The sequence below is a fragment of the Parasteatoda tepidariorum genome, chromosome 3 (genome assembly GCF_043381705.1).
Source record: "Parasteatoda tepidariorum isolate YZ-2023 chromosome 3, CAS_Ptep_4.0, whole genome shotgun sequence".
Lineage (NCBI taxonomy): Eukaryota > Metazoa > Arthropoda > Arachnida > Araneae > Theridiidae > Parasteatoda > Parasteatoda tepidariorum.
In genome coordinates this window covers 38712511-38739598 of record NC_092206.1, presented here as the reverse complement: position 1 = coordinate 38739598, position 27088 = coordinate 38712511, and the positions used below count along the sequence as shown (strand labels likewise).

General features: G+C 28.4%; 1 protein-coding gene across 1 annotated transcript; it reads right to left on the bottom strand.

Annotated features, from left to right (window-relative positions):
• Positions 1–1005: 1005 nt before the first annotated feature.
• LOC107447407 (chymotrypsin-like elastase family member 3B) lies at positions 1006–17007 on the bottom strand. The gene is made up of 8 exons (XM_043039144.2): positions 16818–17007; positions 12899–13039; positions 12293–12335; positions 10145–10206; positions 6892–6980; positions 3906–4168; positions 2195–2346; positions 1006–1255 (listed from the first exon to the last, which is right to left on the bottom strand). Exons 2-8 carry the CDS (start codon positions 13022–13024, stop codon positions 1067–1069), a joined length of 924 nt encoding a protein of 307 aa, XP_042895078.1. The 5' UTR covers positions 13025–13039; positions 16818–17007; the 3' UTR covers positions 1006–1066.
• Between the last annotated feature and the right edge of the window lie 10081 nt (positions 17008–27088).

Here is a 27088-nt window from a genome sequence, read left to right as displayed (position 1 = left end):
ATTAAAAGAAATTCAATTCATAAAAATGAAAAACAGAAAATACCCATATTCTAGCTTGCGTATCAAAACAGTCCTTAGAGGTATTATATAGCAATTGTAAGTCCTAGATTCTATGTCCATATCAAGAAGCTCCTTAAGTATTTAAAAAATAAATAGTTAGTACTAATAGATAATAAGTAAAAATTGATACATTTGTACAATTGATACAATTGATGCAATGCTTAAAAATGATTTATCATTTTCATAAACATCCTTAAAAGAACTTTAAGAAATTGCGAAACCTCTTAGTTTTTACTTACTAGTTCACAAGCATACGGAATGTTTCGCGAAGTCTGCCCCTGATATTACTTTCTAGAATGGTAACCATAAATGGAAATAAAAAAGTATACAAATATTTATATTAATGATATTTCAGAATAAAAAAAAAGAAAACGCTTTCTAAATGTGACAAATCATGGTACATGAAAGTGGATGTAATAAATATCGAAACAGGTTTAGTTAGAGGTTCAAGCTTGAAGGAGAAACTAATCATTGCCTTTACACTCCTTTCTGTTTCCTCTCGCAAAAAACATGTTCAAAGTTGTTTATTACATACGCCTTTCTGTAATGAGGTTTGTCGAATTTCGATAGCGTTTTCATTTATTCTCCTCTTAAATATTAATTTGCTAAAATATTAATATTAATTTGTGCTGACGAATACTATTTTGCTTTTTTTCATAAATATTCAAAAAAAACTGTTAAAGATGGTCTATGTGAATCACCCTGTTAATTGGACCAGTTAAATAGTATACATTATAAAGTTATTTCACTGCAATTATTATAAAACTTCTATGTACCGTTAATTATTGAAATTATTCTTAATTTTATTTCCAATTTACTGAATAAAATGTTACTTACCCGTTAACAAATGTAAATACGTACTTAATAAATGTAAATAAATTCGTTAAAAAGAAATGAATGAAGGCAAGCAAGGGAAATTTAGTGATTAAAATTTCAACAGCAAGATAAGAATTTAATAAATAGTTTATTTAAATAAATAATTTAACTGTACAATTTCTTTTATATTTCATACAAAACAAATATCATTTTCACCAACTGTTTCTGTCAACCAGTCCACATAAGCAGCTGTAGCTGTGTATACATTGGGAACAAGTGGACGACCACAGCCTAGGAAAGTAACGAAGGAGGCGACACCTATTTGAACATTATTTCCACTCATCGGATCATCATATACAAGTGGACCACCAGAATCACCCTATAATAGATACAAGATACACCCTATAATACCCTATAATAGATACACCCTAGATTTATACTTAAAGAATACAAATTCTAAACTATACAAAAAGCATAAAATATCGTTAAAACTTGAAAATACTAGTTTTCATTGAATCATGAAGTTGATAGTTTCTAAAAATTCATATTAATAGATTCTACTCAACTAATTGGATACACGCTCATTTGACACGCACTTCTTAAGCGGAAACTTTTACAGTCATTAATCCAACTCTACTTATAGGGACTCTAGACCTAACCACCTCATTGCAGATAACGAAACAGTTTAACCACCTTGTAACATTGTTTTGTCATGCATTTCTCTTCCCCCAAGATGAGATTGGAGCCTCATTTAAGCAGACAGTCTGCTTCAATTACATATGCTGCTTGTTTATACACAAAAAGTGAACCAAACCAAAATATGAAAATATATAGGAATTTAGTATCTATCAATAATGATGATAAAGAGCATTGGCTTATAAATAGTTTTCATTTCTAAATAAATTCTTTAAAAAAATCCACTTTTCTTTTAAAAATAATCTATTTAAAATTAACACGTGTATAGTTTAGACGGTTAGATTAGAATTTGGTAGATTAGGCTAGTAGGTAAATTAGGTTCGACTTCATGGTTGAGGCTTGAACTGGTAACTTTTCTCAAATTGAACGAACTAATTCACTTTTCACTACGACTGATTTGTACAAATCGAAACAGAGGAGAAAATTTAATTTTTCAGCCCTGTATTATGTGTAATCAAATATTATGCATAGCAGTTAGAAACTGTCATATTAAATCATATCAAGTTGAAACATTGAAAAGGAAGCCGAGAATTTCTCACAAATTGCAAAATTAATCGCAGTTTATAGCTTATTTATACTATGCTTAGTGCTAAAATTAAAGAAAACATAAAGTTATACTCACAAAACAAACACCGGTAGATCTATAAGAATTGGCACAAACGTGTTTATCAGTTATAGAAATAGCCAAGAAAGCAAAGAAGAATTGGCATGCTTTTAACGATGGAACTTGAAGTTCAGTTGTCATTAAATTTTCGGGAGGAGCAGCACCATTTTCTAAATTAGAATGAAGAAAAATTTTTAGTGAACGAGATAATAGTTTCATAACAACTTGTCTTTAATAGCCAAGTCTAAAGCATATTTTTAGTTTTTTTTTCGAAAGTAAGTAAAAAAAACAAGGATTATTAGAAGCTGAGAATAAAATGTTATCAAACTTTGACACTGATCAAACCAAATCAGACTTTATTTAAAATAATATTTTTCCAAATCATTCTTAATGAAAATTAGTTTATACAAAACATATTTTGGTAGTTTAAAAATAGACTGTTTTAAAGATATTTGCTTACAGCAGAGGTCGCCAAAGTGGTCTATATAGACCCCCAGCGGTCTATTTAACGAAAGTGGGGGTCGATCTGAGCCAGGGGGTCGAATGGGGGTCGATCCGAATCGGAAGGGTCGATTGGGGGTCAAAGAAAAAGCAGTTTTAATACGTAAATCACACATATCTAATTGAGTAAGTAAAATTTGTGAATTTTTTTATAAGTGACTTAATATCAGTTTCTTTATAGAAAATAAATTAATAAACGCATCATCAAAAACGTGGACATCAACCTGCAAGTTGAGTTTGCTGAATTATTATCGGATCTTGAAGCAAAGACGCTTTTCAAAAATTTCACAACAAGTAAATTTCGAACAAATATAAATATAATGCAAAAACATGTAGAACTTTATGAAATAGCTCAGCCTTTCCATGCTAGCTTTTCCAAGTTCCTATATGGTTGAAACCGGTTTCAGTCACGTAAATTCAATCTTAACTAAGTACAGAAATAAATTAAATGTGGAGTTACGAGGGGATTTAAAATTAAAATTGACCAATTTTGAACCCAATATAGCGAACCTTGCAAAAAAACACCAGGCACACTCATCTCATTGGTTAAGAAGCAATAAATCTGTAGTTACTTTACTTATTATTTCTACTTATTTATAGTTACTTATCATTTCATAAATATTAAGGTATTTAAATTTCAAGATTAATATATTTTTCATAAAACTATTGTTACACAATGTACTATTACTTTAATAAATGCTTAAATCATAAAATAAATGTACAAACACAGTATCTAATAGAGTTTTATCTTAATTAACAGAAAATTACTTTTATGGGGGTCGATGGAGATTTCGAAAAATTATATAGGGGTCGATGATCAAAAAAGTTTGGCGACCCATGGCTTACAGCATATATACGGTGAAATTCTGTAAGGAGTTTAATCTTTAATTCTATTTTTAATTATATGCTCTAGAATTGAAATTAACAAACTACAATAATTTCCAGCTTGTTAGAACATGGATCTTCTAGATGCAAGTTAAAATATTTTGTTAATTATCTAATAATATTAAAACTAATAAATTAATTTATATATAACTCTGAGTTGTATAATGTGTTATTTATTAATATGAATTAATATGTAACTTGATGCAATTTTTTCGAGAAAATCAATTAAGAAATCAATAAACTTTAAAATGTCAATTTTCTGAAGATATTTCTCAACACTTTCTGAAATCTTAGAATAGATACATATCCATTGCTCTGAATTTCAAAATCAATAAAGACATACCATTAGACGTTACACCCCAACCTATTGCCTGAACATAGATGTTTTCAAATTCCCTTCCAGATTGAGGTAAACAGATTGGCTTGATTAAACCTGACGTTTGCACACGTTCAGCTACTCGGAACACTGCAATGTCATTTTCAGAGCCACTACCATACTGAGGATGGGCAACCAGCTCGCTAAATGTTAATCTGGTTTGTGGACCTTCTCGGAGAAGATTACCAATTATCCCATAAAACGCCGATGCGGGTTCTGCAGTATTTTCGCTAGAATTAACCAAGTGCATCTACGTTACTAAATTGTACAAATGATAGATATCTAATTTGAACATGCAGAGATACTTACTAAGAAATGATTTTTAAGGAATATTGCTTAAAAAATTATCTTTTTGTTTATAATAGATCAGTTATTATTGACAGCTGATTACTGGAAAAATTTAATTAACTTATTAATAATTTTTATATGATGCGGGTTCTGCAATAATTTCGCAAAAACAAACAAAGTGCATCTGTTTTACTAAATTATACAAATTATAAATACTTAATATGAAAATGAAGATATATTTGTTAAGAAATGATGTTTAAAAAATATTTCATCAAAATTTATCATTTTATTTTTTAGAATATAGCAGTTATGATTGGCATTTCATTACTGGAAAAATTTAATTAACTTATTTTAATTAACTTATTAGTATTTTTTTTATGTCATTTCTGCAATACTTTTTCTGGAACAAACTGAGAAAATAATACTGACTTAAATTTTCTTAAAACTCTTTAATCAATCTATAACTTACTTTAAATTTCTAATATTATAAACTTCACTCTCCTTTTTATGTAACTAATGATAAATAATTAAATACAAATTTATTTATAAAAATGTTATAAACAATTCATTTTCAATATGTATTTTTTATTGGTATGCTAATAGTTCAGATATTGAAGTTAATTTCAGATTTAATTTTCTAAAGTAAAATAGGTAAGGAAGTTAATAAAAAAAAATAATTTTGAAAGTGATAGTTAATTTATTTCATACCATTTATCAGAATTATTATGCTATTAATTATTCAATAATTTATTATTCAATAATTTATTATTCAAAATTACATGTTTATTTCTTTAAAAATTATTCCATTAGACAAAATAAATTTCTCTTATTATTAACATTATCTTTTTAATGGAACTTCCGAACAGTATTTCAGACAATATATAATAATTATCATGTACTTAAGTAAGATTAGTTGTTTAAAGTCTCTGACATTAGACATAATATATTTTACTTACTTTTTGTGTTTTTGTAAGAAATGCTACGCTTTTGAAAAAATTATAACAATTATTTCATTTTTTTAAGTTGTCAGGAAGCACATTAAACTTCTTCCAAATTTAAATTCCGTAAAAAAATCATATTTCAATTTTTTGGTTGGTTCAAAATCTAAAACTTAATTTAGACAATGTAATTATATTTAATAAAAAATTATAGCTTCTAAAAAAAGTCGAAAAACATGAAACACTTCAAAGTAGTCTGCCGTCATACAAAATTAAAAATTATTTTAACCAGATAAAATTTAGTATTTAATTAGTTTATATAGAAATTCTTATTTGGATTCTTAAGCATCAGGCACGCGTATTTTGAAAACACTCTATATTATTATTAGTTATTGTTATTCTATTACATTTAGGAAAACAAACTAGTTTTCGCGAAGCAGTAAATGTGTTAAAATTTAGATATTTTTATAGCATTTCAATATTTATGACATTTAAAGAACTTTTAATGAAATATTATAATATAAAGGGGAAGCAGGATTTAATGGTTTTACTAAATTACTTAAAACTGTAATTTCATTTCATAATTAAAATAGACTGTGTTTAAAATGTTAGTAAAATATGAGTTACATATTCGAAATATAAAAATATCTTATCAAGAAATCAAGCACATGTTTGACTATTATTTAAAATAACATGGAAAAGAATGAATAATTACTTAATACGCATATAATATTTCGAAAAATTTACATTTTGTTCAAAAAATGCTCATAATTTAAAAAAATTATTCATAAAAGAAAGATCTGAAAATTTAAACATTACAACTCTTTTGAGACAGTAAGATATCATTTTAAAGAAGAGTTCGCGAAGAAAATTTCTTAATAATTACTTTTTATTTAATAAAATCCTTTTATAGTCCTATAATTAAGCATTCTTTAGAAGTTGAAAATTTAGAAGAAATTTAAGAAAAAAATTTTACCATTCGTTTTTTGTATTTTCTCTTCTAATTGAGAGCATTACTGCCTAACGAAGTAATTTAATACATTCTATGATCAGTAAAAATATACTATACTAAAGTGATCATGCACTGAATATTATTGGGGATTTTTAATAAAAAAATTACAAATTAGTTACTATATTTTTTTCCAAAGCCTTGACCTCTTAATCAATTACGGCATCTAATATCATTCAATTTATATTGTAAATTAAAAAAAAACTCATTTTTCCAAAAATTATTAGAATTCTTTCAATAAAAATTATACAATTCATTTCATATTTCTTTTGAAAATGTAACTTTAAATACACTTTTGATATAAAAATTGCTTTCTTATTAGATTAAGCAAATTTATCTATTATCAAGACTTATATTCAGAAAAAGTCAGTCTCAAAAAAAATTTCTTTGATTTAAATTTGTAGAAAGATAACAATAATCAATGTAAAAATAAACTTAGTAATAAATGTTTCATAAATTTTTTTCAGTCACCTTTTAAAAGTTCGCGTCTGTAAACTTTGTGCCATATTATGTATTCCAGTAATCTTTACATTTGTTTTGCAGAAAAATTATCATAAGTTTTTAGAGAGACATTCTGATTTTTGCATGTTTTTAAATTACGTAAAAAAAACTAAGATTTTATAATTTTCATTCTATTTTAATGCATATATTTTTAAACACTTTCATTACAAATCATATTATACAAGTTGTAACATAGAAAGGTTCAAAGATAACTTACAACACAACGCAATGGGCTGCTGTTAACACTAATGTTGGAGATATCAAACTTGAACTACAAATATATCGATCATTGTAGTGAAGTGCAACCTTAAATTAAGGGAACAAATATTGTATTAACAACGGATCTTAATTTTAAAAAAATATAATATCACGTTTTGTTTTGCTTTTTAATTTTAAGATTTATTTATTTGTTTCAAATAAAAGTTCGTTTAAATAATACAAATATTAATTAAATTCTAGAGATATAATTTTTTTCTCAAAAGTAAGTATTTCTAATATTTTTGCCGTAGAGCTACTTTGTGTATGGTATTTGCCGTATGTGTAGTATTTGCCGTATTGTATGGTATTTTCTGTATGGCTATGACGGAGTGATTTATTTTGTTAACATCCTGCAACACGGAGAAAAAAAAAATTTGTAAAATTATCGTACTTTATGGAAATGACGTTTCAGGTACAAAGAATACCATAATTCTGATCTAATATATATATATANAGGTAATAAAGATTTTTTATTTGTAACAGGTTAATCAAGGTTCTACTATAATTATTGTTTATTATTACAATTATGTATCTTTATGAATTTGTACATTTTGTGTTTATTATGTTTCAGTTTAAAGTTTTACCATACCTGCTGAAAAAGTAATTTAAATATTTTATTGTATAATGTGTGCAAAAGATTCCTTTAATGGGACAATATATATATATATATACAGGGTGATTCTAAAAAAATGGGCAAAATTTTAGGAAGTGATAGTACACACCCAAGCAAACAATTTTTATCAAGGAATGCATGGTCGAAAACAAAATGCAAAGGCGCTGGAGCATTTGGAAAGTTGTTTGATGCAAACGTGAAAGCTCCATTCCTGTTGCGAGTTACTACGCTGCGTTACTTGTCGCCAAGTTTTCGGCCGCTGCAGGGAAAGTTCGTGATATGCCTGGTGTGTTTCAGAATGTTCACCTATCTTTTCTTTGCCGTTGTACTGCGTGCATAGCCGGTGCCGGCCACTGTTTTGAACACTTATTGTAATCACATGCCATTAAATTTGCTTTTATAACTTAACTTCATCGTTCATTGTATGTTTTTGCCTCATATAAGAACATAAACATTGACGCCCTCTAGCGGTTTTGCGTTTTGTTTTCGACCATGCATTCTTTGATAAAAATTGTTTTCTCTGGTGTGTACTATCACTTCCTTAAATTTTGCCCATCTTTTTAGAATCACCCTGTAGGTATATATATATATTTATATACCTTCACTTGGTAATTTTTTCTTTCAAATGGTAATGGTTAACAGAAAATTCTGCTTACAAAAATTGTAGTTCACACGTTACCAAACATTTAGTAAAAATTGCAAAACTTAAAAGAAAATTTAATCGAACAAATGGTTTTCGTGCTATGCTCTTAGGTATCATGAAAAAATTACAAATTCTACCAAATTTATACCCATATTATAAAATGTTATTTTACTATTAATTTTACAAACATAATTTACCAAAATCCTTCGGTAAAAACTACTGACTTTTTTGGCTTCCATTAGATCCAGAATCACGGTATCTTTTACCATATTCTGTTTGTTTTAACCATTCTTTTTTTCTTAGTACAAATAAAACACTCCGATTACCCAAGCATGCAGGCTACATTCTAACAAAGAATTTTATTGCTCATTAAAAATTATAATGTAAAACATTAAAAATAATCATAAGGTAAAACTATCTTTCATGTAAACTATAAAGGAAAGAATGATATAATTTTTATCAGACTTAAAGTAAAAAGGTAGGACACATCCTTTTCGAAAAACGTCGCGATAATTTCATTGCAGATAGAAAAAAAAATTATTTTAAAGTAATTTACTCTATATTTTTCCTCTTAGATTAAACAATTTTTTTATTCTGTTTGAAAATTTAGTTTTTAACATTTTTATCGTACTTTCTTACTTACTTTCTTTTTAAATTTATTTCTGATTATTTATTTATGTTGAAAAATTATATCGAAATTTTAATTGGCAAACAATTCAATGCACAGATCCGGTTGAAATTCCCAGCTACTCGCAAATTGTTCAGAATTTTAATGAAGGATTTATCGACTTCGTTATAAATAGGTTGTGTTAATTCTGCTTACAGCAGACAGAAAACTACTGCAACTAGTGTTGTCAACCAGCAAGGGATTCAGTTTAGTTTCGAAAATTCTAACCAGTCATTAGTTTTTAAACTGTATATTGACTATGAATTCCTTTTACTGACAATATTGCAATAAATAATGCTTATAAAGGCCATTAAATAATTGCAACTCGTATTGTCGTCATACGCAGAGCTCCTAGTTTAATTTAGTCTGGGCGAATAGTGTTCAAAATTTTGATTCAAGATAAATTTTTCAGGGTAATAATATGGTGATAAATTTTCCTTATAGTTGTCGTGAAATGACTGAAACTTTGATTCGTCATCAGGCACAGAGCTCTAATAAATATTTGAATTTTCTAGCTTGTCGAAAAGCTGACGCAACTTCATTTGAAATATTCCACCCTTTAACACAGATCTGTCAACTACTACGCGTTTTGCGAAATAATTTATGTTGTGGTAAACAACTAAAAGCAAAGATTTCAGGATTTTCGGTAATTTTGCCAAAATTTTAAATGTCCAACCACGAGAGAGCTGGAGCATAGAGACGATTCATATGAATTTTTGAATCATATACATATAGTGGTATGGAAAGTAAAATTACTATAAATCAAATTTACGTGCCACAAGAAGACATTTTCATACAAACGCGCATCAAGTTGACAGCCCTGCACACGAAGGCAAATTAAAATAAAAAAGATAGTATTTATTTCAATACTAGTCAGAACCATGCTGCAGGAATATAATTGTTAGCAAATTGTTTCTAAAGCATCTTATAATCAATAAATAATTATTCTGAGAAGTGTAAGTAAATCAGTAAAAAATAAAAAAGCTAAATAAATATAAATTGCTTCTCGTGCATTTTTACGTATTAAAAATTAGAAAATTAAAATAGGCATTTAAATATCACGAATTGAAACTGGGTATTAAAAATCATTCTTATCAAACTAGTAATTGGCAAATGATTCCCTAAAGTATCTTAGCTTTTTCAGTGACTCCAATGACTTTTCTCTGAATGCTTATTGTCTTTTTTTATTGATATTTAATGGGATTTTGTAATTATCTTTTTGCTACAGTGAATTTTTAATAAAATAACCTTTAAAGAAAATTCAAATCAAATGAAGGATTTAAACATACCATCCATGGAAATTCACCTTCTTCTGCTGGTCTACCATTTATTATCTTTGGATGGAAATCTTCTGAAATTATTCAAAGTATTCATTCAAGGTTGCTGAATAAAATTTAAATCTTATCATTAAATATTTCAGAGGGAACAAAATTTTTGAATATCAGTATTGATACTTCTGATTGTTTTTTTATTTCAATAAAATACAATTTGTTTTGAATTGTGTTTGTTTTTCATTTAGAATACGATAATTTCTTCATTAAAATTTTCTGCTTCCTTTCATTGTTATAATAAGTCAAAAATAAATGTACCTTCCTTCTGGTGCCTAAATAACAAAACTAAAATTTCATATTTTTCTAAAATAAAATATAAAGCTGCTTACATTATAGTGGCAAACGAAGTCATTAAATGATAAACTGTTATATATTTTTCAAGACACATACTTACTCTTAATTACTAATTAATTTTCCAACTCCTAATTATTTCAGAAGTAAATCAAATATTAAGTGGAAAAATATAAAATAATAAGTGTATATGATAGTGGAACCCCGATTTCGCGTTATCCATCAGACTAGCAATGAAAACGCAAAACTTTTAATCACTTTTTTCAAAAATTTACACTTGAAATGATTGACGTAATCTTTACTTGTTTTTTGCTTTTTAATGCAATTTCAAAAGTGTCCTTCTCAATACTTTTTACTATAATTATAAGAATTGAAAGCAATAGGAATGTGTGCTGTAGGCGATATACGCGTGATTGACTTCAAAAGATCTTTAGTCACGCAATATCTGAAGAGCCAATTCGATATTAAGAAAACTGCTTTATTAAACCCATTTCAAATACGTTTTAGTCGACATAGTTTAACGCTTTATAAATAAAATTCAGAGCTGCCAGATCAGTTATAAAAATGTGTAATGAGGGGTTTTCTTAAAAAAGATAGCTTAAAAATCTGGTCAAATATAACTTTATCGGTATATGCAATTCTAACGGACCAGCAGAAAATGACGCAAGAAACGGGATCACACACGAAACAGACACCATAAAACCGGAATTCCACTGCTTATTAAAATTGTATTTTTCAATGTTATTTTTAACTCATTTTATTTCAATATTTACCTTATGTAAATTACCATTATGTAAGTACCATTAGTACCATTATATTAGTACCATTATGTAAGAATGTAGAATGCATACAACGCAACTGTTACCCAACAAATTAGAGTAAGAAATTAGAACATTCGAATCGTTAATTCTTACATCAGAAACGCTTCCTGAAAACAAGTAGAGAATAAATTACGTTCGAAGAAATGCCAGAGTTAAATTTGTTTTAGGCCGAGAACTTACCCTGAAATAGACATTGATGGAAGAGATCTTATGTTTACAATGGTGCTTAGTGAAGCAATTGTGTTTTGTAAAGCAACTGAATCCATCCAATTTTTTTTTTCGTGAATCAGTTTTTAGTGTTGTTACTTTTGTTTCTGTTTTACATGCATTTATTACGGAAGATAAATTTTTATAATTGATTCTAGTATTGGAAAACACTTCTCCATCTTTGAATCAGAATTATTTTAAGCATCTTTGAAAATGTTAAAATTGTAGTGATCTAAAAACGGAATACAAGTTTGATTATATATATTTCTAACTTTTCAATTTTTAGTAGGTAACTATTGTTTTTAGGAAGATTTTAAATAATAAAAACAAAAAACTAGCCCGTGCTAATTATTCGTTAAAAAAAAAGAATATAGACGTAGTCGTAGTCGTAGGAAATAATTGCTCAGTTGGTTTATTTATCATAGTAGGCTTTATTTTTCATTAAAGAAGAAGGAAAAAGTTGTTTCAATTAAACGCTTTATTCTATGCTTTTTACGTAGAATAAAAACGCTGCATCAATTATTGTTACTTTAGCATGTAATGTAACAGACTTAAGTTACCTATGAAAATATGCTATGAACTTTACACAGATATTATCCCAACTTGATTGAAAAGACGAGAAATAATTATCGAATCCAGTCAAACAATATTACAATAGTGATAGATTTTGCAGTATATAATATTTTATATTTAAATTACATATTAAAGATGGTATATTACATATGATGTTATGTTTCCAACATGCAAAAATGAAAATAAAAATGTAATCAAAAAGTAGGAACTTTACCTGATATTTCATTGGTTTCTTCCGTAATATTCTTTTCTTTTAACTAAAAATAAAATAAAGAAAATAGAAGAGCGATTAATAAAAAAAGTCCTATAAAAGCTTTCAATTTTTATTCGACGACAAAAAATAATTGAAAATGAAATTTCAAATGACTAAAGCAGTTACTGAGATATAAAATAGGCAGTTATTTACAGATAACTTGTATAAATTTGCCTTTGTATTAAATAATCAATTCGCGGGTTCCAATTTTTAAATAATATGTAACAAATAATAATGTGTAACAAAAGCAAGCATTTCCTTCCAGTTCAAATTCGAAAAAAATAGTATGTTTTAAGAGTAAATAAAAATATAAGCAACTTTTTTTAATGAAAGATTTTAATATTGAAATTTTAATAATAATTTACTGCTATTGATATTAGCAAAAAAATTAAATGAAATCTACAACTACCACTCCAGATAAATCATTTTACGATTTTCAGTCTCAATTAAATTAAACTTTCTTAAAATCAAATTAACCAGCATCATTTTCTTAAACTGTAAATCAATCAAAAAATTCTAAAAGGAAAACTCATAAACTTAAAAGACATAAATATTAAAAAAACTCACATGTCTAACATTATTTTTAGTATGTGACAAAACTTTAGTAGGGTTTTCAGAAAATTTGAACTCTTTCGGCATTTTTGATGTTCTTCCTGGTATGTCTGAAGATTCTGCTCGGTTTATGTCTTCCATTTTTGATGCTGAAATCTGAAAAATTATAAAAATATTTTGGTGAGTTAAATTATATGCTAATCTTTTCAAAAAAAAACTTTAAGTTTAAGCTAAAACGTTTAAGCTAAAGGAATAAACATATTTAACTTTATAAAAATGCCTTCTCGAAACAACTTCTTGCAGGTCAAAGAATTGTGTATAAAATGGTATCATTTCATTATCAACGGCTTGATGGTAGCAAAAGGGTCACAATCATATACCAACCACCTTTATTTCCCAAAGAAACTAGTACTCATCGGTACAAAGCTTGGTGGACTTCAAGTCACCACCAGACATCAAACCCCAGGCTTTATGCAGCAATGAGAGAGCAGTGTCTTAACCACAGCGACAGCAAAGTGCTTTTTAACTTTTAAAATGTGCATATTAACACATTTTAAGTAATACAGCTTTGATTAGTATATTTAAATTCTCTTTTTGCATAGCCTGGTTGGTAGAGGGCTGGACTAGTGTTCGTGAGAACGGAATTCAAATCCAGTCGGCCAACGAATCCCAGTGTATTAAATAATGACAAGTGCACAATAAATCTGCCTGGGTAACAAAGTCCTTTAAGTTCCCATAACAAGTTAATACCTCTGGCGTGCCGTGGTGGCTCACGAGATACAGCGTTAGCCTCCAAATGAGGCGAACTGAGTTCGAATCACAGCCATGACCGGTTAACACGTATTCAGCACCCGGCTCGCACTGACCACAGTGCTGACGTAAAATATCGTCAGTGGTAGACGGATTATAGGTTAGAGTACCCTTACCATCAGGCAAACCATGAGAGGTTTTTGTGGTTTTCCTCTCCACATAGCGAAAATGCGGGATAATTCCATCAATAAGTCTTCCACGAAGGCAAATTTCTTTTAATACTTGATCTAGGAATTCCCTTGTCTTCTGGATTAGGTTTAAAATTACGAGGCTACGGAGTTGAACATTAATAGTCATAAACCCGAAATTGAGTCGGCGGTTCAACGACAGTTGTAATAAGTTCTCTTTTTGGTTTGATGGGGATTCCTGGTTCATAACAGCACTTTTTACCTATTGACAATTGTTAGTTAACGTTTGCCCTGTAATCTTCGCGATTTTGGCCAATAAACGTTCTTTTCTTTTTAAAAATTGTTTTTCAATGGCTTGTTAGTGGTATGAACAAAAAACATTTTTGTGGATATATTTTTTATTTTTTAGCTACATGTGTTTCTTTTTTTTTTTTTAGTTTATTTATGAGGTAGAATTCTTATGAAATAGAATTCACTTATTATTGAAAAATAATGTGAAGAATTGAAGTAAAGAGTAAAATAAAACGAAACAATAAGACAGGTATGTTATGTAAAAACAGAAAATAAATTTAAAATTTTTGATCTGAACTAAGCAGAGAGAGTAAAAGTATCTCAAAAACAGTCAATTATTGAAAAAAGAAATGTTTTATTTAGTTCATCAGTTTAGAAAAGCTAATTTTGATGACAATTGATAAGGATTACGAATGACTGCAAATTATGATTGCAAATTTTTAGAAATTAAGGAGTATGTGCAATCAGATTAAGAAATGTATGTATCAGATTAAGAAATGCAAATGTGAAAATAAGAAAATTATACAATTCCCATGCTATCAAAGTATTGTAAAACCGGTTATACCTAATCATAAACTGCTTGAGAAACGCCCTGAAAATTTCAAGTGAAGCTTTAAAAGTAAATATCCCAAAAATATGTTGACAACAAAACATTATAACTAACAAACTAATAGTACATTTTGAAGTAAAATTTTTTCCAGATTGTTTCCTACACATGTTTCCTAGTTTGGCGGAGAATTTCTGCTTAAAATGATTTTTTTAAGTAATTATAACAAAGCCTTATTGCTGAAACGAACATTTTCATCAAACTACCTATAGACTACCCTATCTTTTCATTTTTTTTTTTTAATTTTCAATTCCCACACTAGCTACAAATCCATGCTTGCATTCCTTTCATCGCAACAGATTAATTTTACCACGAGTCAATCTCTGACTTTACATAGAGATTTTGAACCACCTTGAACTAAAAATATTGCGTAAATTTGCTAAAATTTTAATACGCTGCTAAATAGTTTCATATAGACTAACAATACATAAATTTCGTGGCATAGACTGACAATAAGTAAATATGTGACTTCATAAATTTCGAAAATTAATACTTAAACCATCTTAATCATTTAATATTCAGTCGATAAATTTTATACTGCGTACATTGCGTAGTTCTTTCTTGCAATCTCCGTCAGAAAAAACTAATTTTTTTTACCGTTATAGTTAAATCTCCCTTATTCAAAAATAAATAAAACGAAATATGTTCAAAATTATTAATTCCTTGTTAAATTTTCAAATTAAAAAAACTTTTTATTCATTTATTTATCATATATTTCTATATTTCTTATGTTTTCAGAATTTTTGTCTCTTCTAAATATTAATCAATAGCAAAAAATAAAGTGAGTAATGACTTTTTAAACAATGCTCATATTGCTTCATTTATTTTTTCCTATTTTAAATTTCTGGTTTCCAATTTTGTCACAATGACAGATGCAGTGTTTAACATGTTTAAATGCATTGAAAGTGACAAGCCTGAGTATAGCGAGTAATTTTAGACGACGTAACGTAAAAATGACATTTTTGACACCTTATAATTTTTTACTTGGTTTCGGGAAGGTAAAAAATATGTATTTCAGTATCTATCACATTGATTTAAGAACTTTAATCATCAACTAGAAGATAGGTTTTAATAATTTAAAGAAAAATGTTCATATCTGGAAATATAACACAAGACAGAGTAAAAATTAACCATGAGGAAATATTTAAATATGATGAGTCCAGAATTTCTTTTACTCTGATTTTTATCTTACATTTTACTTAAGACATAAATTCTGTTTATACTAATATTAAAATATCTTTACTTACTACTACTATGACAACAACTAACTGCAATGCATAAATGTACGTTGCAGAAAACTTTATATTAGTATAATAGAATTTACTCAATTAAGTAAAACTTGTAAAAATAAAAATCTTAATCTTCAACTGGGTTAGGTTTAAATAATTTAAAGAAAAAAGTTCATATCGAGCTATATAACACAAAAGAGGGTAAAAATTTACCATGATGAAATATTTGAATATAATAAGCTCAGAAATTTACTTGTAAACATTGATTTTTAATATAATAGAGTTTACTCAATTAAGTAAAAGTAAAACTAGTAAAAATAAAAATCTTAATCTTCAACTGGGTTAGGTTTAAATAATTTGAAGAAAAAAGTTCATATCGAACTATATAACACAAAAGAGGGTGGAAATTTACCATGATGAAATATTTGAATATAATAAGCTCAGAAATTTACTTACAAACATTGATTTTTATCTTATATTATACTTAAAACATAAGTTCTACCTAATGCTAATATTAAAATATCTTTACTTACTACTACTATGATAGCAACTAATTGCAATGCATACATGTGCGATGAAGAAAACATTTTATTAATATAATAGAGTTTACTCAATAAGGTAAAACTAGCAAATGATCATAATTTCGTCTTATATCTAAATATTATTCATCATGTCTAGGTCAATAAAAATCAATACACATAAGAAATACCTGAGGGTGCCCACGTAATAACATTTCCCATCAAAATGATATGGCTATGCGGGGAGTACATTATCCTCGTAAATCTTTCTTTTGGAATCAGTGAAATATGTCAACGGACGTAAAGATAGATATACAACTTACTGTGACCTAATATATTACGTATACTTACGAGTGGATAACCATTAATTGGAAATACAATGTAAAGTCAGAGCTTCCGCTTTTGTGGTGTGGTATGGAAATAAAACCATTGAGAAAAGAAATCTCCATTAAGTCGTTAGAGCATAAATACCTATGTGACTTAATCAGGAAAAACTTGTATACTAAACAGTCCGAGAAAAAGTTAAAAAGTAGTTGAAAAATATCGAGGAAAGAATATATTTTAACTTATTCTAACCTGTCAAAAAACCTCTTTTTGTAATAATATATAAAAATAAAATAAAAGATTTAACATTTCATATTGTTTTATGAAACATTTGCTACTAAATCCAGACTGTTGCCACCCCTCCTTAAGTAAATTTAAAAATATGTGTATTGAATGAAAAAGCGGGTATATTTATTTTTCTATTACAAGGTGACACATAAAATTTTAAAGCTTCTACAGCTATACTTTAAAATAAAGATGAAAACAATGCTACCAATAACATACTTTCGAAGTGACCATCTTTGGCATTATAACAGAAGTGTAAACGTGTATAAATTTTTATCCAATAAGTCACAAGTCACTTTTACTATTCCTTTCTCAAGGATTATTTAGAGATGCTTAAATTTTATGAGACGTAACAAAAGCCCTTGTCTGCAAGATAAACCGAACAGAAAAATCCATAGAATTTAAGTTTAGAAAATGAAGGGACAATATACAGTAAGAAACGTCTATTTTTATTTTTTTCGTTCCGGTATTTTTCACTCGAGACAATTTCGCACAAATTTAGTTCTTTCCTATGCAAAATTACATTCTTTAAAAGCATATAAAAATTGCATACTTTAAAATTCAAAATTTTTTCGACTATTATTAAATATAATAATGAGGAATAATAAATATTCGCAAAAAAAAAAATATTTTCATGGAATTATCTTTGAATAAACAAATTTTGTAATTGTGTGAAAAAAATTTTCAATTTGATGTAAAAGTTCTCATTTGGCAAAATACACAAAAAATAAAATTATCATCAAGGAGTCCAAACTTTGGCCCTCTTCTGACCAAATTATGAGACAACAATTCCCCTATTGTGGTTACTCCCTATACTTTGGGGATCAAAAATTCGAATCAATTGAAAAAAAGTTATCTTTACTCAGAAAAATCACGGTTTTGTGTCTGCTTTTTTTTTACGTAAAATATTATCGGCACTAATTAATTAGCAAATGTGAAGTCAAATGCTCGAACCATTAAGCTTGATCTTAGAACGTGAAGATCTGATCATTAAATCAAAAGTTATTTAGGGGAATTCCATTTTTTTATCCCGCTATACAGTAAATTAGTGTTTGAATCTTATTCAATATTTTGCTGTGTTATCTCAAGTCTGCTTCCTCTTAATGTTAAAACACACGCACACACACACACACACACACACACACATACATATATATATATATATATATATATATATANTCTTAATATTTTACCGTATTTTTTTCTTTTGTTGAGAGATTACATGTGATTAAAGATCTTTGCTAACTCCAGAAAATATAAAAAACAATTTTTTTTAAATTTCATTGAAATGGGAATGGTTTGAAATCTTCGCTATTATTATGATTTTCTCACATGCACGGAGAAATATATTCTGGTAAAATTAGCATATTATATGTTAATGACATTACTGGACCAAAAATATAATTATGGTTAATATAACCAAGGTATACTACATGTAAACCAATCATTTGATAATTTTTTCATTCATATGGTTATGGTTTATCGGAAATTCCGGTTATAAGAAATTATATTTCTTATTACCACATATTTAGTGAAAAACACAAAACTGAAAATCAAATTTAACCAAATACATAGCTTCTGTGTCATGCTATAAGATATAATTACCACATTTACCAAATTCCATCACAAACAATTAATATTATTCAATTATATTAATATATACTTAATACTAATATTAATTAAAAATAACAATAAAATATGGTTTTATAATATATAAAACCGTATTTTATTGTTAGTTTTTCTAAAACCATTACCTAAGCTCTTTGGTAAAAACTAGGTTTAACTGATTTAACCTAGGATTTATCAAACTCCAGGATTTTTCAGTAGTCCATTCAATATATTTTATTCATTTCATACATTATATGATAAATAAGTAAACCATTATGTTATTATTATATGAATAAAATTCAACCACCCTTGTTCTTTGGCCATCCATTTGCTGGAATTCCCAAGAATAACCGGCGATTTAAAAATTAACTGAACAAAAACAGTTGGAAATAAAAAACATTTGGTTTGCGTTTTCAGCTTACGAAATTTTTTCCTGTTTTTTCGAAACTGAATGACATGATCAGCAGATGGCGCTGCTAACTGAGTAAAATTATAAAAAAAGATTAAATTTTTTTAAACTATAAGACAGTCGCCATTTGCAACAGCAAATAACGTTGTGCCGTCTAATAACAAGATAAGCACCTGTTCATAAAAATATTTCAGTTGAAATGGTCTGACATAAAAAATATGGCTACATAGTTTCTTTCTTCATTAGTGCCATCTGTTAGGAATCTTTGAGAAAAATTTTGAAATTTACGTCTTCTTTTATTATTATTAACATTATTTTTACTTTTCATACCACCCGTCTTTAAGGGACATCCAGTTTTATATATATATATATATATATATAATGTTAGAAAATATTTTGAATGAACTTAAATATAGCACTACTTTTAGAAGTTTCTGATAATATCACTTACACTGTAAAAAAATGTGTTGTAATACCTTTCGGAAGTTGTGTGTTATTTCAAATTAATACTGATTCAAGCGTTTATACACACTTTGAAGGATGTAGTTAAATCTAAACTAAAACCAAATGAGAATTTTTCTCCAAGTTGAGATCCTTAATCTCTTTCCGTGAATTATTTTCGCCAATGTTGTCTTCAAAAGACCCATCAGGCAATTAATATTTTTTATTTACAATCGAGCTTAGACTACGAAAGTTTGTCATCGCCTCACACGACGGCTAAACGTTTCGCAGAGCAAGCTATCAGTTATAAAAAAAAGTATGTTTGTTTAGTTGCGTAATAAAGATAATTATATTCTCCTAAACTTAGTTATATAAATCTGCCAATCGTATTAAATAATTTCTTAATATTTAATTTCTATTCACTTTTTTTTTTTGTTTAGCCTTTATCAGTTTCATGTAAGTATTCTCTCAGAGCTTTCTCTGAGTAACAAACCAATTTTATTTTAAGAAGTATTGTAGGCATGCATCCTAAATTATTGCTTTTGAGTGCATCTTAAAAATTAACTTTCCTGACTCTTATTGTAATTATGCATTTTAATGTAAATGAATAACAAGAATGGGGGAGGCTACTTAACAAGTTGTGTAAAGGAGCATTCTTAGTGTTTCAGAACACCAAGAACTATCCTTGATGCTTCGTGTAGGGGAACACTAGTTTGGAGTAGAGTAGTTGCCACTATTTTTAGAGCTAAGATACTCAAAAAAAAAGTTACTGCGTAGTTACACTTAGTTTAACACTTAATGTTGGTTCGATTACGTAGATAGACTTAGTTTAGTATCGTCACATAATTACATTCAATTTAAAACTACCACTTAGCTTAGTACAATCACTTCGTCGCACTCAGTTTATCACTTAGATTAGTTCTATCACTTAGCTAGGGTAAACTAACCAGTGAAGGAACACTTAAGCTTCGCTTGCCTTTTAAAAAATCATATTAATTTCAAAATTCGTAATTTTAGTTAATGACAGTGTCAACATATTTGTTACTAATTGAAAATTATGTAAAAAAATTTTAGAGAACTTACACAATATTGTTTTAAAGTTTTGGAGGTTCAAATAACAAGTAGTAAGAAGACCAAGTGAAGGAACAGCTCTCACCAGTGAATGAACACCCGGTAAAGGAACACTTAATTTTGATTATTTTTTAATGCTCTTTATGAATTTATAAGCCATACAAATATTTAAAAACAAGCCTATTCTTGAAATTATAACATATAAATACTTGGAAAATGCTAAATTTTTTTTGTAATCATTAATTGAAAATTAAAGTGTCAACATATTAACACATACTGGTCATTCACTGGGAAATCTATGCCCAGTAAAGGAACAAGCCTGTTCCCTCACTGGTTAGAAGTTGTTTTTCGTATTTGTAACATAATTTTGATGCGGAACATCACTAAAGGTACAAAAAAACTAAAGTTTATCTTTTATTTTCATTAACTTTAAAAAAAACCAGTAAAGGAGCACTTGTTCCTTCACTGGTTTTTCATCGTTTGGTGATCCAGTGAAAAAATACCCCCTTATCTCAGTACTTTATTATGCTATGATTAAAAAAAAATAAAACGTAGCTTCAGTAACTATATTTTGAATTCTCCTTTTCACAGTGAGAAAAATAAAACTATTACATACAATTAATTCCACTTGTGTTGCAGAGATAATAACAAATTCAAAATTTTTTCCAGAGAAGTCTATTTGACCAGGTAATCCAAAACATTGCTAGATGACTTCCTACTGTTTGGCAGTAAGCTATTGTTACCAATCAATCCAAAGAAAAACTTTCAAATTCTTATTTTTAATCAATATATATGAAATGTTCCTTCACTGGGTAGTGTTCCTTCACTGGTTGGTTTACCCTATAATATATAATTCCCGCATGCAATAGAGCTGATTAGATATTTTATTTAATTTTAGACAACACAATAACAATTTCGAGATTTTTATCAGAATTAATTAATAAAACACAAAATTCTTTTCCGTTTTTGAAAATATTCTCAGTATAGTAATAAATAATAAAGAAAATTATCTTCTGTAAAAAATCTGTTAATTGCTAATAATGCCATATTTCAAAACAAAAATATTTGAATGAGCGACTTATTTGTTTGTTTCCTTTGGAAAACGATGTCATTTAAAACTTTTAAATTACTTTTGAACAAGAAATAATTCATTTCATACAAATATATATAACCTTTTTCGGATGCGTAAAATCTAGTAACGATAGTTACCACAAAAAGAAAAATTCTCATATCTTCCGTGTGTACCTGAAGAGAAATAAAAAGCTCCGCTGGGCTCTATTACATATTTTCAAAAACAAACTTGTTTAACGTCATCCAACAACAAAACTCATCAAAATTTAAAATGAACAAGCAGTAGACACTTTAAGATTTGATGTAGTTTCTGAAACTCCGAGCTATTCAGACGAAAATATCAATTTTTATGAGTTCTTACTTTTTGCAGAAATGCAAACATTTATCCTGAATAAAAGCGAAATTTTTTAAAAGTTTACAGATTGAAAAGAAATTATAAAAAGTAATTTTAATTCCTAATATGTCAGCTTCAAAAGCTTATACTGGTACCAGAATTAATGGAGAAACAAGAAAGAAAACACAGCGTTATTTACGCTGTAATTAATTCACTCTATATTTGTCAATAAAAAATTGGGAAGAAAATAAAGAAACTATTTTTTACCTGCTTGCACTGCAAAACCTGAGGTGCAATACCATTGCGAATTTGGTGTTGAAAAACTCTAAAAAATGTATCTTATTTCCAAGTTAATACTAAATCGTGCGCTGATAGACATTTTATATGGGATAGTTAAACTGAAACTCCAATAAATAAAAAAAGATCAACAAGATGATATGAATTTATTCTATTTATAAATTACCTTTTTCTAATTTTGTTGAGAGTTTGGAAATTGTTAGACGTTATTGCTTGTCATGTTACAATTATTGTTATTGTTTACAATTCGAGCTCGAGAAGTTGAAAGATTGTTTTCTCCTCCCACTATGCAGCACATTCCGCAGAAATAGAAGTAAACTGCTATAATAAGCATGTATTTTTTTAGTTATAAATTAAAAATAATTAAGCCCTCAAGAGAAGATTTACGAAAATCTGTCAATTGTTCTAAATAATTTTATAATATTTACTTAATATCCGCAATGGTTTTATTAAACCTAGTTTGAATTGGTATTAATATTCTCTCTGTGATGCGTGCATGGATGATTAACAAGCTAATTTGATTCATAGCTATATGATTCATGATTCTTACTTTATACTGTATCATAAAAATAACTGAACTTTACCTACTCTGATGAATATCATATCTAACAGTAATTATAAATGTTAACGTTACTGAATAACAAACATGGTGGTGACTACTTTACACCAAGTAGAGTAAGAGGACATTCTAGGTGTTCCTCTACACCAGGAACTATCCTTGGCTCCGTGTCTGGTCCGGTGTTCTGGATTATTTCAAAATTACAAGGTTACGGAGTTGAACCTTAGTAGTCGTAAATCCAAAATTGGGTCGGCTATTCAACGATGGTTATAAAATAAAAGATAAAATCCCACTCCGGCTATGGGAGTAAGTTCTCTCTATACTTTAATCCCCCTTTATAGGGACTATGATAAAGTGATAATTAAATAATATAGATATAGTGCGGCTTTCAGGAGAACTCCTCCAGACGCCCATCTCGCATTGTGGCGGGTACTATGGTTACGAGAAAATAACACTTCGAATAGGGGTGTGGGGTGAATAGTTTTGTCTTAATCTTGGCATAGGTCGTAGTGAGTAAACCAATCGACACTTTCTTTCCTCCACTTCATCCCCATTAGAAATGTGCTCTAGCTTGTTACCATAGTAGCAGACAGCCCCAGACTTTTAGTCCGGAGGAGTTCTCTTTAAAGCCGCACTATACATCAGGCACCACGATGTTTTTCTTTTTTGGAAAAAAATAAATATGAAGAAATATTTCCTTAATTTTGACGAAATTCGTTTCCTCGAAGAAGTGATGTTAGTTATTTAGTCACTTTGATGAAATATTTGCTCGGAGTATATAACAGGAAACGGTTTCGTCAAAAAGGAAGAAAGATTCGTCATATTTGAGTAACCATTTCATTTTTAACAGTGTTGTTGTTTCACTACGTTAGAAACTATCCTCGGTTCTTAGTGAAAAAACTAAAATCCAATTTTATTGAAACATGTTACGGAACAAAAGAAAAACTGATAAACCGTAATTTTCAGAATAATGATTGTCGTAAAATCACTGAATGATTTAAATTAAATAAATATTACTACAAAAATTACGATAATATTTTATTGTAAAAATAGATCTAACGGTAAAATGCATTACATATGATGCACCCAAAGTGCCGGTACTTTATACCGTAACTTGATCCGGAAATTTTTACAGTGTGCAGAATAAGGTTTATAAATGAATCAAAATTAACATTCTTAATTCTGACTTAAATAATACAACACTAGTTAATTTAAAAATTATTGTTCAAAAATATGCAATTTTGTAGCAAATAGTTAATTCGTAGCAACAGATGGCGCTACCTCTCTATCCGCAAAAACAATAACAATAGTCTTCGTTTTGACTCTTACCAAGTGAGATGACCCAAGATGAGCTACCCGAACCTACCCTGATAGCCTTTTACCCCAATCTGTTTGGGTAAAACATTAAGTTACTTTCTATTTACGTCAATGTTATGTTGTTACTCATTATTGTTAAATGGATGTGTATAATTAAAATACTGAACTCTTCGTGATGGTGTTTCCTTCCATCCTCTTGTGTCCCTACAATGTTTTATTTTAAGTTTTTGTTTAATTTTTCTTAGAATTTAATTTTTGTTCTATAACTTTTTTATAAAAATATTTTTATAAGCTATAGTGTAGTAATGCCACGTATACTCACCTAGAAATCTTAAAATGCAACAACTCATTATCTCTGTAACAATTCAAAATTCTTTCTCGCAATGCTAGCTACAGTTAATATCCCAAACCTTTTTACTTAGTTGTTATAGATTAGACCAGTATTTCCCAAAGTGTGGTACGCGTACCCCCAGGGGTACGGGAACAGTTCAGTGGAGGTACGCGTTCTTATGCGAAATATCTTGCAACAAACTTCTATTGCCTATTTTTTGCAGAGTTAACAGTTCATAATTAGTGGTACCAACAGCCAGTTGCGATTTTTAACTTTTGTGTAATTTTTTCATCGTAAAAAATGCATTCATTTTTTTTATTAGTGGTACACAGAGTTACGAAAAATTTGGAAAGGGTACACAAAAATCATAAGTTTGGGAAACACTGGATTAGACTAATACCTGATGTCGAACCTTATAACTGCCAAAGTGATTGTGTTAAATTCTTAAGATTAGTTCATTTGAAAAGTCCTAGGTTTTGCGTTTCGTAAAATTAAGTTTCCGTTAAGTTTTGTATACTAGTGATGTGATGAGAAAAATAAGTGCATAATTGTGATGAGAAAAATAAAATAAAATTTAAAAAATACTTTATTATACGACTAGTGAACTGAAAAAAATAATTTTTCCAAAGGGATACAAGAAAATGGAAGCTACACAATTTTCCTTTGATGATGCTTTGCTTTCAGTAGGATTTGCAGTGAGTAAGAAAAGTAAATAAATGAACGAATCACCCTGAATAACTTTTGATCTATAATGATCAGATCTTCACGTTTTTAGATTCAATCTGAGTCTTTCTAGGTTGTGACTTCAAATATGCCTATCAATTAATCAATTAATGCTAACAATATTTCAAGTTACAAAATCAGACTCAAAAACGCAATTTACTGAATAAAAATACCTTTTCCTCGATAGATTACTATTTCGACTCCCGAAATATAGAGTAGCCGCAATCTGGGAAATAGATCACAACAGTTTGGTCAGGAGAGCTGTTTTTAGTTTGAAGCCCTTAATGTTAATTTTATTTTTTGGGTATTTCGCCAAATCAAGAACTTTCCAAGCAAATTTAAAAATTTATGCACACAGTTATAAATCCAAATCCGTTTAGCCTAAGACAATCGCATGCAAAAAAATAACTTTAGATAAATATTTACTATTTTTTATTATTTTATTCAATAATAGTCTAAAATATTTTAATTGCAAAATATATACAGGTTTTTACATAATATTTTTTACATAATTTTATTTGAGGTCATCAATTTTTGTTCATTAAATTTGAGTCCTGGTACGTGAAGATCCAAACATTAAATCAAAAGCTAGTCAGGGTGTTCAGTTTTGTTTTTTCTTTGAGCACTATATATTTATCTTAGTCTTTTATTCTACCTACCATATTGGCCACATTGAATAATTCTAATTGGTGTCCAAGTCAGCTTATATTGCAAGTTAGCTTAAACTACCGTGTTTTTTGTTCAGCATACATATTAAAGACATGGAAGGCACAGAGCAAGATGTAAATATAGATATATGCAATAAGTTGTTGTTTCTAATGCTACTTGACAAATACTAGCAAGCCTGCTTGGGAAAACCAAGCGAATGAAAGGCGGAGGGAGCGTTTCTTGTTTTTCAATGGCGCCATTCATTGCTAAGAATACGTCTTCAGCCACACACACGTCACAGCCCTTTGTAGGGCGGATGCATTCATATATCCATTCACCCATAGATCGTATTTTTGACCTGAACCAGAGAACGATCAAGCTTCGATTCAGTAACTCCAGAGATATGATTTGTTATGGAAACATGAAGGACTGTGTGACCCGACAGATTTAGCGTTTTCGGCCGGTGAGAATCGAGTTCATGACCTGTTGGACATGGACCCCCCCCCCTATCAACCAGGCTATCCCAGCCCTATATACAATAATTATTAAAACAATTAATTAATCCTCAAAGTAAATGTTTTTGGATTGGAAAATGTCTTAAACTGGAAAACTACCTAATGACAGTGCAAATAATTATAAATTCTCTAGGATCTTCAATGTGTAAAATTTCTGCAATAATACATTTTTTTGTAAAAAAAAATAAATAAGTAAATAAATTCAAATGAAAAATTTTCAAAACGTTTCTTACTAAAAGAAGTCTGGAATAAAAAAAAATACTTCTATGAAAATAAGGCAGTTGATAATATTTAATTTAGTTTAAATTCGAATGAATTTATTTGGGTTATGAGTTCGGCCAACTTGAAAAATACAACTTTCATATATTTCCATGAAATAAGTTATATATAAGTAAATATTTCTATGAAAATAAGGCTGTTGATAATATTCCGTTTAGTTTATATTCGAATGAATTTATTTAGGTTAAGAGTTCAACCAACTTGAAAAATATAACTTTTACACAAATAGCTTTTAAGTTTTCTGGACGCAAGTAGTGGAATATTTGCGCAAGAATTCAATATTCGAATAGATCCTGAGATAGTTTTTCTGATCATAAAACATTAACAGTGTTAAAATGCTAAAATCATTTTAAAACATGTATTTTTTAAAAATAAAGAAATACATTTATTGAAATAAAAAATTTCCAGAA